At 42.2% G+C, this 15,242-nt stretch overlaps 1 protein-coding gene across 1 annotated transcript in view; it reads right to left on the reverse strand.

Moving 5' to 3' along the window:
- CERK (ceramide kinase) overlaps positions 1–15,242 on the reverse strand; it is a 116,681-nt gene that overhangs the window by 76,795 nt on the left and 24,644 nt on the right. The window contains exons 2-4 of the mRNA XM_029615796.1: positions 11,003–11,113; positions 7,946–8,068; positions 1,020–1,145 (exon numbers count right to left, since the gene is read on the reverse strand). Of these exons, the coding sequence (XP_029471656.1) occupies positions 1,020–1,145; positions 7,946–8,068; positions 11,003–11,113 (360 nt within the window). The remainder of the gene's footprint in view (positions 1–1,019; positions 1,146–7,945; positions 8,069–11,002; positions 11,114–15,242) is intronic.

A 15,242-nucleotide genomic window follows, 5' to 3' on the forward strand; every position in this document is an offset into this window, starting at 1 on the left:
ACATAGAAATGACGGCAGAAGAAGACCAAATGGCCCATCCAGTCTGCCCAGCAAGCTTCACACATTTTTTCTCTCATACTTATCTGTTTCTCTTAGCTCTTGGTTCTATTTCCCTTCCACCCCCAGTTTTAATGCAGATTAAGGTTAAAACAATGCTATAACCTTTCTGAAGCAAACCAAGGAGGGAAGGAAAACGACAACTAGAGCATAAGAATGATATCCCAACATGTTAGAACACGGCAAAGCACAATCTATAAACCAGCTTCAATCATTTATACAAAGGAAAGCTGCCATCAAATTACAGCACATAAAATTCCAGTGTGTCACACTAATCATGTGCTTTACACAGAAAATTCTCTGTTGGAATTTTTTTTTTTGGCCCTGCAGTTTCCTTCTGCTCTTTTGGGCTTCCAGCTCAGTCAGAATCGGCCCCCATTGGCCTCCGATGCCACGAGCCTTCGTACGCAGCTGCCAGGGATTTTCTCATCAAGAAGGTTCTCCCCAGCTCCATTTCACTTACGACCCTCTTTCTTATTATAACATTTACAACAGAGTTTCTCCTTTTACTCCGACTTATTACTTGTGATGATTACTGATAAAAATCAAAAAACTATGTTTATACTTGTATCACAGTAAAAAAAAACAACCCAAAAAAAACAAGTATTTCACCACATGCAATCTGAATAATAAAATATTTGGGGTGGGGAATGAAACAGACTCATGAAAGCAGCTGTGAGTTGTCCCCCCACCTCTCTAGCACATCTCTGTTTTTGCCCCATGTTTTAAATTCCCTCTCCTGCCATCCCAGCAGGAGGAGGGGTGGGATGTGAACACTGCCTCCACCGAATCCCCAGCTGGTGCGAGAGGCGAGAGCCGCCAGGCTTGCAAACTGGATTCGGGTCTCCGTGTGGAGGCTGCACGGCGTTGCCATAAGCCACATTTCTCAACATGTCTGCTACCCTTCTGTGTGGACAGCCTGGCTGCGAGGCCCTACATTTTTACATGTCAGCATTACTCACCAATTACATCAGTAGTGATGGACGCTAGGCTGAACAATGGAGCCACTTTTTGCTCATAGATTTGTTTTCCTTGCTGTTTTCCTCCATATGGATTAATGTATACAAGTAAGTGCTTTGGTCTAGATGCTAGAAAGAAGAAAAAAAAAATTGCCTCAGCAGTAAAATTTAAATTTTGCAACACCACAAAAATTCAGTCAAAGGCTAAATGTAGCTCGGCCTGCATTTAGAACCACCAGTCAACCAATGGCAACAGCTCTTCTAATGACTGGTAGTAATGTGACTACTGTTCCCTAAATAAACAAAGTTTTTACATGGGTAAACACGCCGTTACCTGTGTAAAAACGCTGTTTGAAAGGTGCCTTGTCCTTATGCAAACAAAACGTGAGCAGAGTTAGGTTGGGAAGAGAAGGGACATAAGGAGATTTGTTTTTCAGATCTGTGTGTGAATTTTCCAGTGTGTACAGTGCACCAGCTCCCAGAGAGGTGCAAAGCACATGAGATATGCGCTGCCCAGATTTTCAAAGCAAAACTCAGTGGAGAGTTTCCTCCATTTGAGCATTTGCTTGCAAGCCATGCAGGAGGTTTCATTATTGCCCTCCTCCTATAATAAAATCTAAGACCGCTGGGTCCACAGGTGAGCTCCAAGAGGACAGGTTTCAAAGCCATTTGTCTGGGAAATGGTCTGTTTGGAAATTGCTCTCACTCAGTCCATTTAAAAAGTACAAGTGGAGTTCTCTAGCTTGTGTACTTTTAGCTGGATTGAGGGGAGATATTCCTGGGGGGGGGGGGGGGGGGGGGGCAGGTTTTAGATAGGGCCATGCATGCAGTGTATTTTCAAAATGTCACTTTCCATAGAAATTTCACCAGTGCAAAACTGGACCCACTTAACTCCCACTATGCTTACTTGCCCTGTTCACCACTCTGTACAGACCATTCTAAAAAGTAAATAGTTATACTGTTTATTTCCCTCCTGCTGGTGTCCTTTTGAGATAGCTCATTTTAGCTTAGTTCACGACATGAAGTTTGATCCGCTGCATGTTTCTTGTGCACGGCCGAGTATATGCACGGCCTTCCCGCCTGCAGGCCTTAAGTGCCAAAGACTGAGTGAGTGGTTTAGTGGCTGTCCATTACAAAATGTCAGACAAACTGTTCGATTTTTAGTCATTTGTTTCTCATCTATTTCCCTTTTCTTATAGGGACGATTTAGACCTGATTTTGAATAAGAATCATAGGCCTTGGAATGGGATGGGTCATCCAGGGCCTGACTCGACCAAATTTCGGGCCTCCCTCCCAGAAGCGCTGCTGTAGAATCTAAAACGACCAGAACACATCCATTCGGTGAGTTTCTCAAATGTAACATTCCCCACATGTATTCGGTGAGATCTTAGGTGACACTAAAAATGTTCCTTTGTGACGTAGAGCATTAGGTCCCGAAGTCATACCTTAAGCGCTGTGGCACAGTCCAGCTCTCCCGCTGCCATTCTGCTGCCTCCATGAGGAAGAAATCATGGCCAATTCTGGGCTGGAGGCCGAACCTGCGGCTCTCCCTAATGGACCGTGCAGCAGAGAGGGCAGCTGGGCCCCAGGGAGGACAGGCAGTCTGCGTCGGAAGGCAAGAGGCTCTGGAGATGGCTGGCGCTAGGGGCACGTGAGGCCACCCAGGCACCAAGAGGCACTCCTGGCAGCAGGAGAGTGGGGAAAGGCCGTACAGGACGGAAACAAAGGGGTTAAGTTTGGAGGAGGGGATTGCAATGTTAATGGGGGGCACTGCCCCACGCCCTGAACTGAGGAACGGCAGATAATAATGTTTTTTAAATATATAAATTATTATTAGAAGTGTGGTGGAAAATGGTAAACGGGGATAGGGTAATAGAGGGGAAAAAAAGAAAGGAGAATGAAAGAATTTATTCTAAGTTACTTTCAGCTGTGGCATTTCATGGGAGTGTAGGATATATGAGACTGATGTCACCAGTCATGGTTAATACTGCTCCCATACTACTGGTTAGGCAGGTATGAAAATTAGCGCTTTAAAAAATGCATACTGCTAATATTCACACACTACCTGATGTCAGACACCATAGAAACATAACATAGAAATGACGGCAGAAATGATCCACCCAGTCTGCCCAGCAAGCTTATGCCAGTATCTGCTGCACTGTGCACGTTACCCCCATGCTTATCAGTTTACCAGACTGTAAAAGTCAGGACCCTCGGAAGCTGTTTGAATCCAAATTTCCCTTAACAGTTGCAGTTGCATCAAAAGTATCAGGCTTAGTAATTAAGGGTAGTAAGTGCTCCAGCAGCTAGTTACCCCCATGTTTCTTTGTTCTCTAAACTGTAAAAGTTGGAGTACTTATTGGTTGCTGTCTGAGTACAATTGCCCCTTTTCACTCACTGCCTTTGAAGCAGAGAGTAATGATGGAGTTGCATTAAGCCTTGATACTGTTATTTGTTAAGGGTAGCAACTATCATACCAGCAAGTTACTCTCAATTACCTCCATGCACTCTCTTCTTTATTTCTAACTTCTAGCCTTTAGGGATCCGGTATTTATCCCATGCCCCTTTGAATTCCTTGACTGTTTTTGTCTTCACCACCTCTTCCGGAAGAGCCTTCCAGGCATTCACCACCCTCTCCACGAAGAAATATTTTCTGACATTGGCTCTGAGTCGACCTTCCTGGAGTTTCATTTCATGACCCTTATCTCTATTGATTTCTTCCCAACAGAAAAGTTTGATGATTGTGCATCATTAAAACCTTTCAGGTATCTGAACATCTGTATCATATCCCTCCTGCACCTTCTTTCTTCCAAGTTGTACATATTCAGATCGTTCAGCCTCTCCTCATAAGTCTTCCAATGCTGACCTCTCACCATTTTGGCCGCTCTTCTTTGGATCATCTCTATCCTGACTTTATCCCTATTGAGATAAGGGCACCAATATTGAATGCAGTAATCCAGGTGAGGCCTCACAAAAGACCTGTATAAGGGCATTATCACCTCTTTTTTCTTACTGGTTATTCCTCTCTCTATGCAGCTCAGCATTCTTCTGGCTTTAGCCATCGTCTTGTGACATTACTTCGCCATCTTTAGATCAGACACTATCAAACCAAGGTCCCTCTCCCAGTTCATGCACATTAGTCATTCACTGCCCATCACATAAAGCTCTTTTGGATTGCCTCACCCTCAGATGCATGACTCTGCACTTCTTGGCATTCAATCCCAGCTGCCAAATCTTCAACTACTCTTCAAGTTTTCTTAAATCACTTTTCATTCTCTCTACTCCTGCAGACGTGTCCACTCTGTTGCAGATCTTATTATCATCCACAAATTGACGAAATTTACCTGCTATCCCTTCTGCCAGGTTGCTCACAAAGATATTGAACAGAACCGGTCCCAAAACCTATCACTGTGTCATTCAACACCGTTCTTTCTTCAGAGTAGGTTCCATTTACCATTACATATTGTTTCCTGTCAGGCAACCAATTTGCAATCCACACTGCTACCTTGACTCCCACTCCCAAGTTTCTCATTTTGTTCACGAGTCTCCTATGTGGGAGCCTTATCAAAAGCGTTACTAAAACCCAAGTAAACCACATCAAGCTCTCTTCCTAGATCCAATTCTCTAGTTACCCAATCAAAAAAAAAAAAAATTCAGACTTGTCTGACAGGACCTTCCCCTGGTGAATCCATGCTGTCTCGGATTGTAGATAAGTCACTATTCCTTCCTTCAGCAGTCTCCATTAATTTTCCCACCACCGAGGTGAGGATAACTGGCCTCTAGTTTCCAGCCTCCTCTCTGCTCCAACTCTTGTGAAGCAGGACCACCACAGCTCTTCTCCAATCTTGCAGCACCACTCCCGTCTCCAGGGATCTATCGAATAGTCCTTCAGTGGATCCGCCAGCACATCTCGGAGCTCCTTCAGTATCCTGGGATGTACCTCACCCGGCCCCCATGGCCTTGTCCACTTTAAGTTTTCCTAGCTCTTCCCATACATTCTCTTCTGTAAATGGAGTTTCGTCTAATCCACCCCCATCTACAGTCTTGGATGGGGGTGGAGTAATTAGCGATTGCTCTTCTCCAGGGTCGTCTTTGGTGAACACCGAACTGAAGTTTTTGTTTAATATTTCAGCCATTTCTTCCTCTCCACACATTGATCATTGTCACCTTTCAATTTCACTATACCACTTCAGACCTTTCTCTGATATATATGAAAAATGTTTTGTCACCCCTCTTTACCAAGCCTTTCTTCCACTTGACTCTATAAATATACTAATACCATGGGGACAGCAGTGATTTGTATGAAATCTTTGTTTACTAAACAGTTAGGCTACCAGCCAGAGGATATTGTAGTTATGTGATGGGTAGAGTGCTTAGCTGGGGTACAGAACATTTTACTTCTAGGAGATGATGTACTGTAGATAGTTCTACCATTTATCATGAAAGATAGTTTGTTGATATAGCTGGTTATAAAACTTTTTGATGAAGCTTCTTTAAACCATCATGGCTAGCACTTTTTAAGTCATTTAGTTAACAGTTAAATAGGATCATCCCCAATTTAACAAGCATATTGGTAAAGCCTGCCGTGGTCAACCCCAGAGGTACAGTACAAGTTTGATTGTGGATCTCTCTCTCAGAAACACAAGCCACCCATGAAAGATAGTTCCACAGGCCGGGAACGCTACCCGATCACTTCTTGGCCTTTTGGCTATGATTCGATGGTAGAGTACGAGCTAAGGATAGCCTCTTCTTGGCCTTTCGGTTGAGAGTGAAAGTCTGTACAGTGTACAATTTATTTGCAATAACATTTTAATTGTTTGTTTAGTGAAGTGTATATGGAAATATCCTGCTCTGCCCTCTTGCTGGAGGTGTGTGTAGTGGGGAGGCTGTTGGCAGGGTGGATTCTATGGCTACAAAATATAGATTTACAGAACTGGAGGCATAGAATTTATATTGAGTTTGTCTTGCACATACAGTGCCAAGAATAAATCTCACTCTTAAGTCAAGATATGTTGGGTAGGATCTCAATCTCCAAATTTACTGCTAACGATAGTCTTAATACTTGCATTGTGTAAAAGAGAGCTTCCTTCTAGGACTCAGACTGTGAAATACATATTGAGGTGAGTTTGGAAGTTCTTTTTAATCAGGTGAATAGTGCCTAAATAATTAGGACTGTTTTTGTATCTTTAGGCCACATTTCTTGCTCTCTGATTACATCTCTTGGTGTATGGTAATTTTCTCTCTCTCCATACATAGTGCAGAATAGCTGCTTAGTACTGACCCTTCTATTAGTGATGCTGTTTTGTTATTTTCTCCGTTACCACTATGTCTGGTTTTCTAGCATCAAGCCTTTTTTTGGTTAGTCCAGTTATACTCTACAAAATATGGACATATGAAAGAATGACATTATCTGTAAACATAAAGTAAGAAATTGGCAGTGAAGCTGCTGGGCAGAGCTGATGGAGGAGCTTGGTTGGGCCCCCCTGCTCCTGATAAGAATTAAGACAATGGAAGATCCAAAACTGCTTTTCTCAAGATGCCACACTTGTGGAGGGGGGGGGTGAGGGAGGGGGGGGGGAAGAACTGGGATTTGGGAAACGCCAAGGGGCGAATTTTCAAAATGTTGCGCGCATAAAAATGAGCAGATACATGTGCAAGTAGCCTCTATTCCATATTTTATAAAAGTCCAAAACACGCGTGTATGTTCACTTTTGCACGTGCATAATAAAGGGACGGACTAAGAGTATTCCAGGGCTGGGGACATTTACGCATGTAAGCGGCCATTTTAAAAGACACGTGTGCAGATCTGATAACTTACTCATGTAATTTTACACCTGCTAATTATCTGGCATAAATGAAAATACGCCTGTTTACTGTTTAGTACTGACTGGGTGGGAGGTCTGGGTGAACTCAGGCTGAAGATCTAGGAGGGTCTCTATGACCTAGAGAAGGACTGGGCAAACTGGTGGACTAATTGGTACAACAGGTCATTTCCTGGACGCATGCAGGTCTTAAAATACACCAATTTATATATGCACATATATTTTTTTTAAACAGATAGGAAAAGTACGGGCGTTCAATGGATTGATATATGTTCTTTCAATGTATTGCATGCATTCATGTGTAAACCGACATTTGTGCGTATGTTGCAGGGTAGAGATACGTGCATTTTATAAAAACGCACATAGATCATGCGCAGGTTATAAAATGTTAGCACAGATTTTCTCACAGCCGTATCTGCGTGCAAGTGCTGCCGCGAGCATTTGCCTGAAAGCTATCTGCTAAGATTCTAAACGCTTCCCTTACACTGCCATTCCCGCCAGTGGCTATACCTTTTCCAGGGATGACTCCGTTGTCATGCTCTCAGACACTTCTGAGGCATCTGCTGTTTTACTGTGAAAGCTTATCAGTGTTGCAGCAAGAAAGTCAATAAAACAGTCAGACTCCTGGTGCAAAATAGTGCATTAAACTGAAGCAACTTACAGCTTGCTTGCTAATAAACAAAACAGCACACACTGCAAACGGTGTGTTTATTCTTACATATCCGTGCCGTAGCCTTTTATTTTATATTCTTAGCCATACTTTGGCTGGGAAATTCAACATTTCTGTGTTACCCCTAATTATAGCACCGCAGACAGCAGGTTTGGGTTCAGAAACCCCTGAACACCATCACCTGAAAATGGATGTTAGGGAAACCACGGAGACATGTTCATGCTCATAAGATCTCATTTATTGCCAACAAAAGCACCGCGCCAATGGCAAGCTCTCCAAAAAGCCTTGAAAGTACAGAATAAAAGGACGCATGTTCAGCAATCGTGCTGCCTTCATCTCTGCAGAAACCAAGGCTCTTTTTCCTTCTTCTTTTAATAAATGCTGCAAATTATACTTTACAATTTATTTCATCATGTGTTAAGTTAAACAGAACTTACTCTGTAACTCAAGTCGCTCCTTTATTGCCTGTACCCACTGGTAACGCAGCTGTTCATTTTTGCACCAAAATGTCACTTCACTGCACCGCCAGCGGTGCTTCGGTGCTCTCTGCACGTAATACACTACACGTGGAGGGGAAAGAAAAAAAACAGGCAGGTCATTCAAATTCGTGTGTTCTTTCCACACCATTGCTGCAGTTGCGAATCACAAGGAGAATTAAATCTCCTCCTGAGCTCTTTTTGAAGCCCGGCTGCACTCCTGACATGGGTCCCTCCCTATCCAGCAGTCAAGCACTAGACGTGGATGCCGGTCCCAGCGTGCTCGGAGGCGCTGTGCAATCCTATCAGCAGCTCTCTGCACCGCCAAGACCCCTCCACTTCAGCACGTGCCTTTTTCAAACACCCTCTTCCATTTCTTTTTTTTTGCAGACAATGAAACAGTTATGAGAAAGAATGTGTCCAGAAATATCCAAACCACAGAAATAAATCCCTTTTTTTTTAATTTTTGCTCACCCACGTTTTCTCATAGCATTAATACTAAAAATATATTAGATTCCTCAAAGCATCTACCAGTCTGTTTATGTCTCTTGCTTTCTCCGAGACTTATTCCTAGGATTCCTCTCATTTTCTCTCTATACATTTTATTACTTACATTTTTACACTTATTTTTAATAAAAAAGTGTTTATGGCCACACCTTGATTTTAAAGTCTGCCTCTGATTCCTCACTTCTGTTGAACATATGATACACCTACATGTAAATAGCCTCCAGCCGCTTCCATCAAGGATCAGCATGGTGGTAACCCGAGTTAAATTACATTCGTTAACGGCGAGAGGTCAATATTCAGTGCCACTTAACCAGTTAAGTAGGGACTTATCCGACTATATGGCAACGTCTGAATATCCGGTCCCTTTCAGCCAGCACCACTTAGCTGGCTGACTACTTAAGTAGTGAGTCGTTAGCTGGTGGGCGAGACAGGGGCTATTTTAGGCAGGTAAGTGCCAGTATTCAGACTTATGCAGCCATGTTAGCCAGATAAGTTAGACGTGCTATCAAGGTCTAAGGTTAGCCAGATAAACTTATTTAGCCAATTTTAAACTTATCCAGGTATATTCAGCGACATGGCTGTGCCACAGAATATCCTAGCTAAGTTAGCTGGATAAGGTTTATCCGGTTAACTTAGCCAGCTGGCTGGCTTTTAAATATCAACCTCTTAAGTGATTAAATAAGAGGAGCTTTCAGAATATCTAAATACCAGCATCTCCTCAGGATTTAACACAGATCAGAACAAGGGGATATTCATTTTTTAAAAATTGCAATTATCTATCAACTTTTGCTAATACTGAAGTTTTAACAAAAGATGGCAGGCCCCACAGTTTAAAAAGAAATGCTTAAGTTAGTTCTGCAATGGGCACGCTATATTTGCTCAAGTCTTGTCTATGCATATTGACAAACATGAAGTTACTGTTGTCTCATATGCCATGCAATATTTTGAGATGGCTTATTTTTTTTATTAAGGCGTGAAAGGCAAATAAAAACAATAGATGAGAAAAAAGTCTACAGATGTCATTTCTCAGATATCTGGAATCATATGCATTTGCAGTGTATCATGAGAAATGCAGTCTCGAGAATTATTTACATAATAGGAAGCGCAGCTTGCATCAGTTACCTTTCCCATGATGCCTGCGGGCTATGTCAATCTCTGTCCCATTTGCCTTCCACCCTCTGTCTATCTTCTGTTGCAGAACCCCACTACGAAGCTATTAATTGCTACAATTTCTCCCATTTCTACTCACTATCTAGCAACATAGTACATTTTTTTAAAATTATTATTCATGCCAGAATGTTATGTGAAGTATCACTACAAATCACAGTAAAGCCCAGTGTACAACACACTGGTATAGGGTACTGACCTGACCTACAAACTATGGATCATTTGCTGCAAGCTTTTTTTGTAATGAAAAGCAAATCCTACCAGACCTGAATATGATTCTGAGATTAGGAGAAATACACTGAGAGGAATTAAGAACATCTAATCCGAATATGAATTTACTACTTAATAGTCCTAACTGGATACTTTAGACTACAGTTTAACAAGCATTTGTGTGTATTTATTACAATTCAAAAGCAGAAACTGTTACAAACGTACAATATGTGCATGAACAAAAATCTAGCTGGAGACATATACTATATGGCTATTTGGTCACTAAGCTATCTTTTTGTGGGCAGTACAGGATTTTTCTGGGAGAAGGATATGGTGCAGGAATTGGGGATCTGTGGCATGTATTTTCAACCTGTCAGTTCTGTAGAGAAGCAGATGCTACTCACAGGCATTATTCCAGAGTTTCTCTCTCAAATGCATATACTCATGTGTGTTCACCCCACCAAACAGGGGATACTCCAGTATATGAATTGCAATTAAAAACCACATGTAGAGAACTGAAGCCTAGGAACCATCAAGGGGATACTATTAACTATCGCTTCACGTCTACCTCCTTGTAATTGAATGACATGGGTCTAACACCAGTTCTATCAGGACCATATCCGCATTGTTACGCAGTAAGATAATCACAACTAGTGATACCAGAAGAGCCCCACTGGGTGTGCAGAAGAGTAGATCCACCTGGAGTTTTAAGGTTCCTAGCTTGCCTTAAGAGAAAGTCCCAGGTGCACACATTACCAGGAATCCTGCCTGCTTGCAGGTGTGCACCTGGGACTTTCTCTTAAGGCAAGCTAGGAACCTTAAGTCTCCAGGTGGATCTACTCTTCTGCACACCCAGTGGGGCTCTTCTGGTATCACTAGTTGTGATTATCTTACTGCGTAACAATGCGGATATGGTCCTGATAGAACTGGTGTTGGACCCATGTCATTCAATTACAAGGAGGTAGACGTGAAGCGATAGTTAACAGTATCCCCTTGATGGTTCCTGGGCTTCAGGGGTTTCGGATTCCAATATGGTCATGTTCTGCAACTTTTGCAAAACACATTCCTTTGAGGCCATACACAAAACGCGCACACACACAAACAGGAAATTAACCAAGCTTCCCGCATTCTTGCCTATGAAAGAGTGAAGCTTGAATTTCTCCCACTGGCCCCTGTGAGAGTGTTTCTCCTCAATGTCTGCTTCTCCTATCGCAATAATCTCCGAGACAGGCACAGATTGACAACCTGCGAAGACACGATAAAACAGAAAGAAAAAGCAGAGATTAATAAATACTGTGACATTAAAATTTCCTCCTCTGCCACAATTAACTAAAACCTGCGCTGGAACATGAGAGAGAGGATTTGCCTGGGTTACACCATGCTGGTACGATTTCAAAGTAGTTTATTCCCATGTAATACAAAGTACTATTCCCCTCCCCGCTCCCCTTCTTAATGTTTTAAATGGGTCAGTCACTCGGGGCTAAACCTTCTTGAAAACTTTAGTCATTGCAAAACAGTCTGGGTGATGGACCGAAGGTTCTGCTTTGAATGCAGCTTAGCTGCACTGTAACTAGAGCAGTGCATCGAGGCAAGGCCGCACCAGTCCAAGCTCGAGCAGGGTTAAGCCCAGCTCTGTCATCTGGGCACATTTTCCAAACTTTGATCATGTATACAGTAAAAGCTCGGTTCTGGGTGGTAAAGTGCTAGATAATGGAGCTTTCATTGTGTGTGCAGATCTTAATTTTCCAGGCATACCCTCCACTTAATTGCTTTACTTTGATCTTTGAAGTGCTTTAAAACATATGCCTATAGAGTGCTTGAATCCATCGTGCTGTAAGAATGACAACGTTCCTCTCATTGGACCGAGCGGTGTCAATTTTGGGGCAAAGGTCAACCATGAGCCTGAAAATGACCTCAACCAGATGAAGCTCAGGATCATTTTCAATGTGGTCATTTTAAAAGCACTGGACAGTACATGCATGTGCATAACTTACACTTCCTTCATTGGTTTTTGCTTTTTTTTTTTTTTAAACTGCTATGCTGTGTGGGGCTCCATTTCTTAAACAGATCCTATTATATCCCTCAGGGTAAATATTTCATTGATAAGGTAACAGTACTTGAGAGATCTGGCAACCATACAAGTTTTGCTCCATGTCATCATGAGATTTTAATCCAATTCTGATTTTCTAATGCCTCGTGTTTGACAAAAAGCAGCAGACTACATAGAGATGAGAATCAGAAAAAAAAAAAAAAGACAATTAAATCAAGATATTGTGACCGCATGGAGTCAGGGTGGCAACACCGAGGGAGGGAACTTATAAAGATAGCAGGTTATTTCCTTTTTCAGCAGGGAGCTCTCATCATCTCTCCTCATGATTTCAGTCTTTTTAGTATCAATTAGGACCCAAAAATGATTAGCATCACTGTTCTCTTCCTGTGCACGACACTCACGTAGGTCTTTCTCCAGTTTGAAGCACTGCGACACTAGCAGAATGCATTATAGAGATTTGGGCCTCTCAGAAAACGAGCTGGCCACCAGACTGCCATCATTTCTTCGTTCTTAAAAGCTTTTTTTTTTTTTTTTTGTCAAACAAACTATCAAATGTCAAGATACTAGAAACCTAAAACAGAGGGTAAGGATTGTAATTGTATGCTGTGTTGTTGCTGATGCTTTTCCTTTAACATACCAGATCTGTGTAGGTACACAGATTCCAGAAGAAAATACAACTACGAGCTCAGTCTTCTAAATGTGGTATGCAACTTTTAAAAATCCTTGTCAGCTTTACTTGTATATTCAGCTATCATCATCTGTTGCTCGTTTTGCACTGAACCGATGAAGGGAGAATAGCTTGTCAAAACTGGTTACAAATATGTGGTGTTAGGTGGACTGAAATAGATCCCCTGCAGCCTGTCATGTCTCTAACAGGGCAACCACATTAATTTAGAATAAAGTTCTTAATTATAAATAAAAGAGATAAAGATTAAGTTACCTTAAACAACGATAAGGAAAATATATTTAGAGACTTGACAGTTCTTGAGAACTGGATCTTAATCTTCCTTTTACACCCATCTTCCTCGTCATATACCTGTTTGATTCTAAATATAAATTTCCCTTGAGATATCAATGAAAAGGCGTGAGCTAAACCAAAATAAAATACCAATAAGTACGCATATTACTTTCTATCAAGCTGTTATGAAAGTACATTTAAAGAAACAACTTTTTCTTTTTAAACACCCTTCATTAAATTCTACCAAAAACAATACAGATTCCAACTGAGTGCTAGTAAGCACCAGAAAGCAAAAAAAAACCCCCCAAACCCTAAATAAATAAATAATACAGTGTTACACAAAAAGCAGGCACATAAAAAGGGATTTTACCCTAAATCATGTCAAAACATAATTCTAGCCTGGTAAATGTGTTTGCTTTGATGGGATTTTGAAATAAATACTCCGTGTCTCGCACGCTGGGAGATTGATACAATATTCAAAGGAAGAATGGCCTAAACATTTTCAGCCAATGATTCTGACGGCGTTCCATTGATCCGCTGCGTCGTGAGGAATGTGCCTGCCTAGGCTGCGCTCACATGACAGCAGTAGTCCATAAGCAACTAAAACTTCTCTTTCCCGAAATTCTCAATCACCGCCGCCAGGTCACCAAAAACATTACCTGGCACATAGCCCAATGACAGAAATAAATCAGCCCATAAAGCATTACTGAAAACACGGAGTGGAAGGAAAAGCTTTCAGTGCCTGGCATGAAATGGCACCCCCGGTTCAAGCCGCGCCTCTCTCACATGGCCTCTGCAGTTTTGCAAAACTCTCTCCAATGACGATCCGCCACCTCTGCAGAAAGCAGTCACAGGTTGCGCTCCTTCACTCACTGCCGTCTGCGCTAGTTAGGGCAGGATGCCACCCTGCTATTCATTACAATCTCCTGGGAGGAAAAAGGGGTATCTGATTGGAGTTAATGCCAATTGCCTGCCTTTATAATGTTCAATAAACCCTCCCCCCTAAAAAAACGAAAGCTGAGAGGGTGGGGTATATATAATTGAAGGATGCTTATTTCTCACCATTACAGCAAGCATGGACTGCTGCTGCTAGGAAGAGACATCAATAGAAGCTCCATGGGTTATTGCCTCATTTCATGGTGATTTAACAATAGTATACACTTAGCTAAGTGAGAAATGCACTACTCCCAGGGGACAACAGTGCACGGTGGTCAATTGCTTATTACCTATATCAGCACATGGATTATGAAGACAAGGGGAAGAAAAAAAAAAAAGCATGGCATGATATTAAACAAATTACACTCAAACAGCACTGATGTTCTCTTTGTAGTCGCCTCTCTTTTAAGTGGATTGCTCTTGGTCCAGAATCTTTAGTACTCCCAGCAGAAAGCTCCACACCACGCCTTAAACCCGTCCTCTTTTATACTGGGTGCCACCTTTTCTACCCACTTAAGGCTGTAAGGGTCTTTGGGGCAGGAAACATTCTCTCACCCTACTGACCTTGCACAATAATGTCTTTATCTACCAATGTAGCAATACAGGAGTAATCCATGGCTGCTTTTTATAGCATTGTGCACACGGTCAGAACCACATAAAAACTGTCATTGCTGCATGTCACCTATTGTACTGCCTTCAGATATCCTTCCTTACATATTAGTTTATCGGCCCAGCATCCACCCCTCCCATGAAAAAGGGAGAGAGGAGCAGGGGAAAAGTCTCAACCGTGACACCTACTGGTCAGATTTAGGGTGCATGCGCACCAGGTTCTGTAGAGAGTGGGAGACTGTGTCCGCTGGTCAACGGCCATCACTACTAGGCCTGAAGCAGGCAGGGGGTTATAAAACAGGGGAATGAGTAAAGGCTCCATAGCCACAGATCAACAGAGGCTGGCTCCACCTGAGCTAGAAGCCCAAAAGGAAAAAACTGCTAGAGTTATTGAAAATGACCTGCTAAATTTAGGACTGTGATTCAAATCCTGCATTTCGTGCTCCCTTTTGATCCTTTGCTGAATCCTAACAGGAGGGCCACAGAGAGCATCAGCACATCAAGGCGGAGAGGTGGCACCAAGGGTGCACTAAGCCAAATGTTTTTAAAAATTCTTCTCATTTCTAGTGGTTATATGCCCTAGATATAGACCACCACAGACGTGTGGCTGGCTGAACGTTACAATATAGCTAATATAACACTGCTTTCGCCAGATGCCATCATCACCACTTAACAGTCTGTTATCTGTAAACGTTCCTATTTCCTCCTTTTTTCAAATGTATTTTTATATGTGAAATAGACTGGTAACTGTTCCAGGTAAGGCGTCACTTCACAATTCTGGGTAGCCGCAATGGCTACAAGAATCTCTTGTGTAGTGATCA

The sequence above is a fragment of the Rhinatrema bivittatum genome, chromosome 9, assembly GCF_901001135.1.
Source record: "Rhinatrema bivittatum chromosome 9, aRhiBiv1.1, whole genome shotgun sequence".
Taxonomy (NCBI): domain Eukaryota; kingdom Metazoa; phylum Chordata; class Amphibia; order Gymnophiona; family Rhinatrematidae; genus Rhinatrema; species Rhinatrema bivittatum.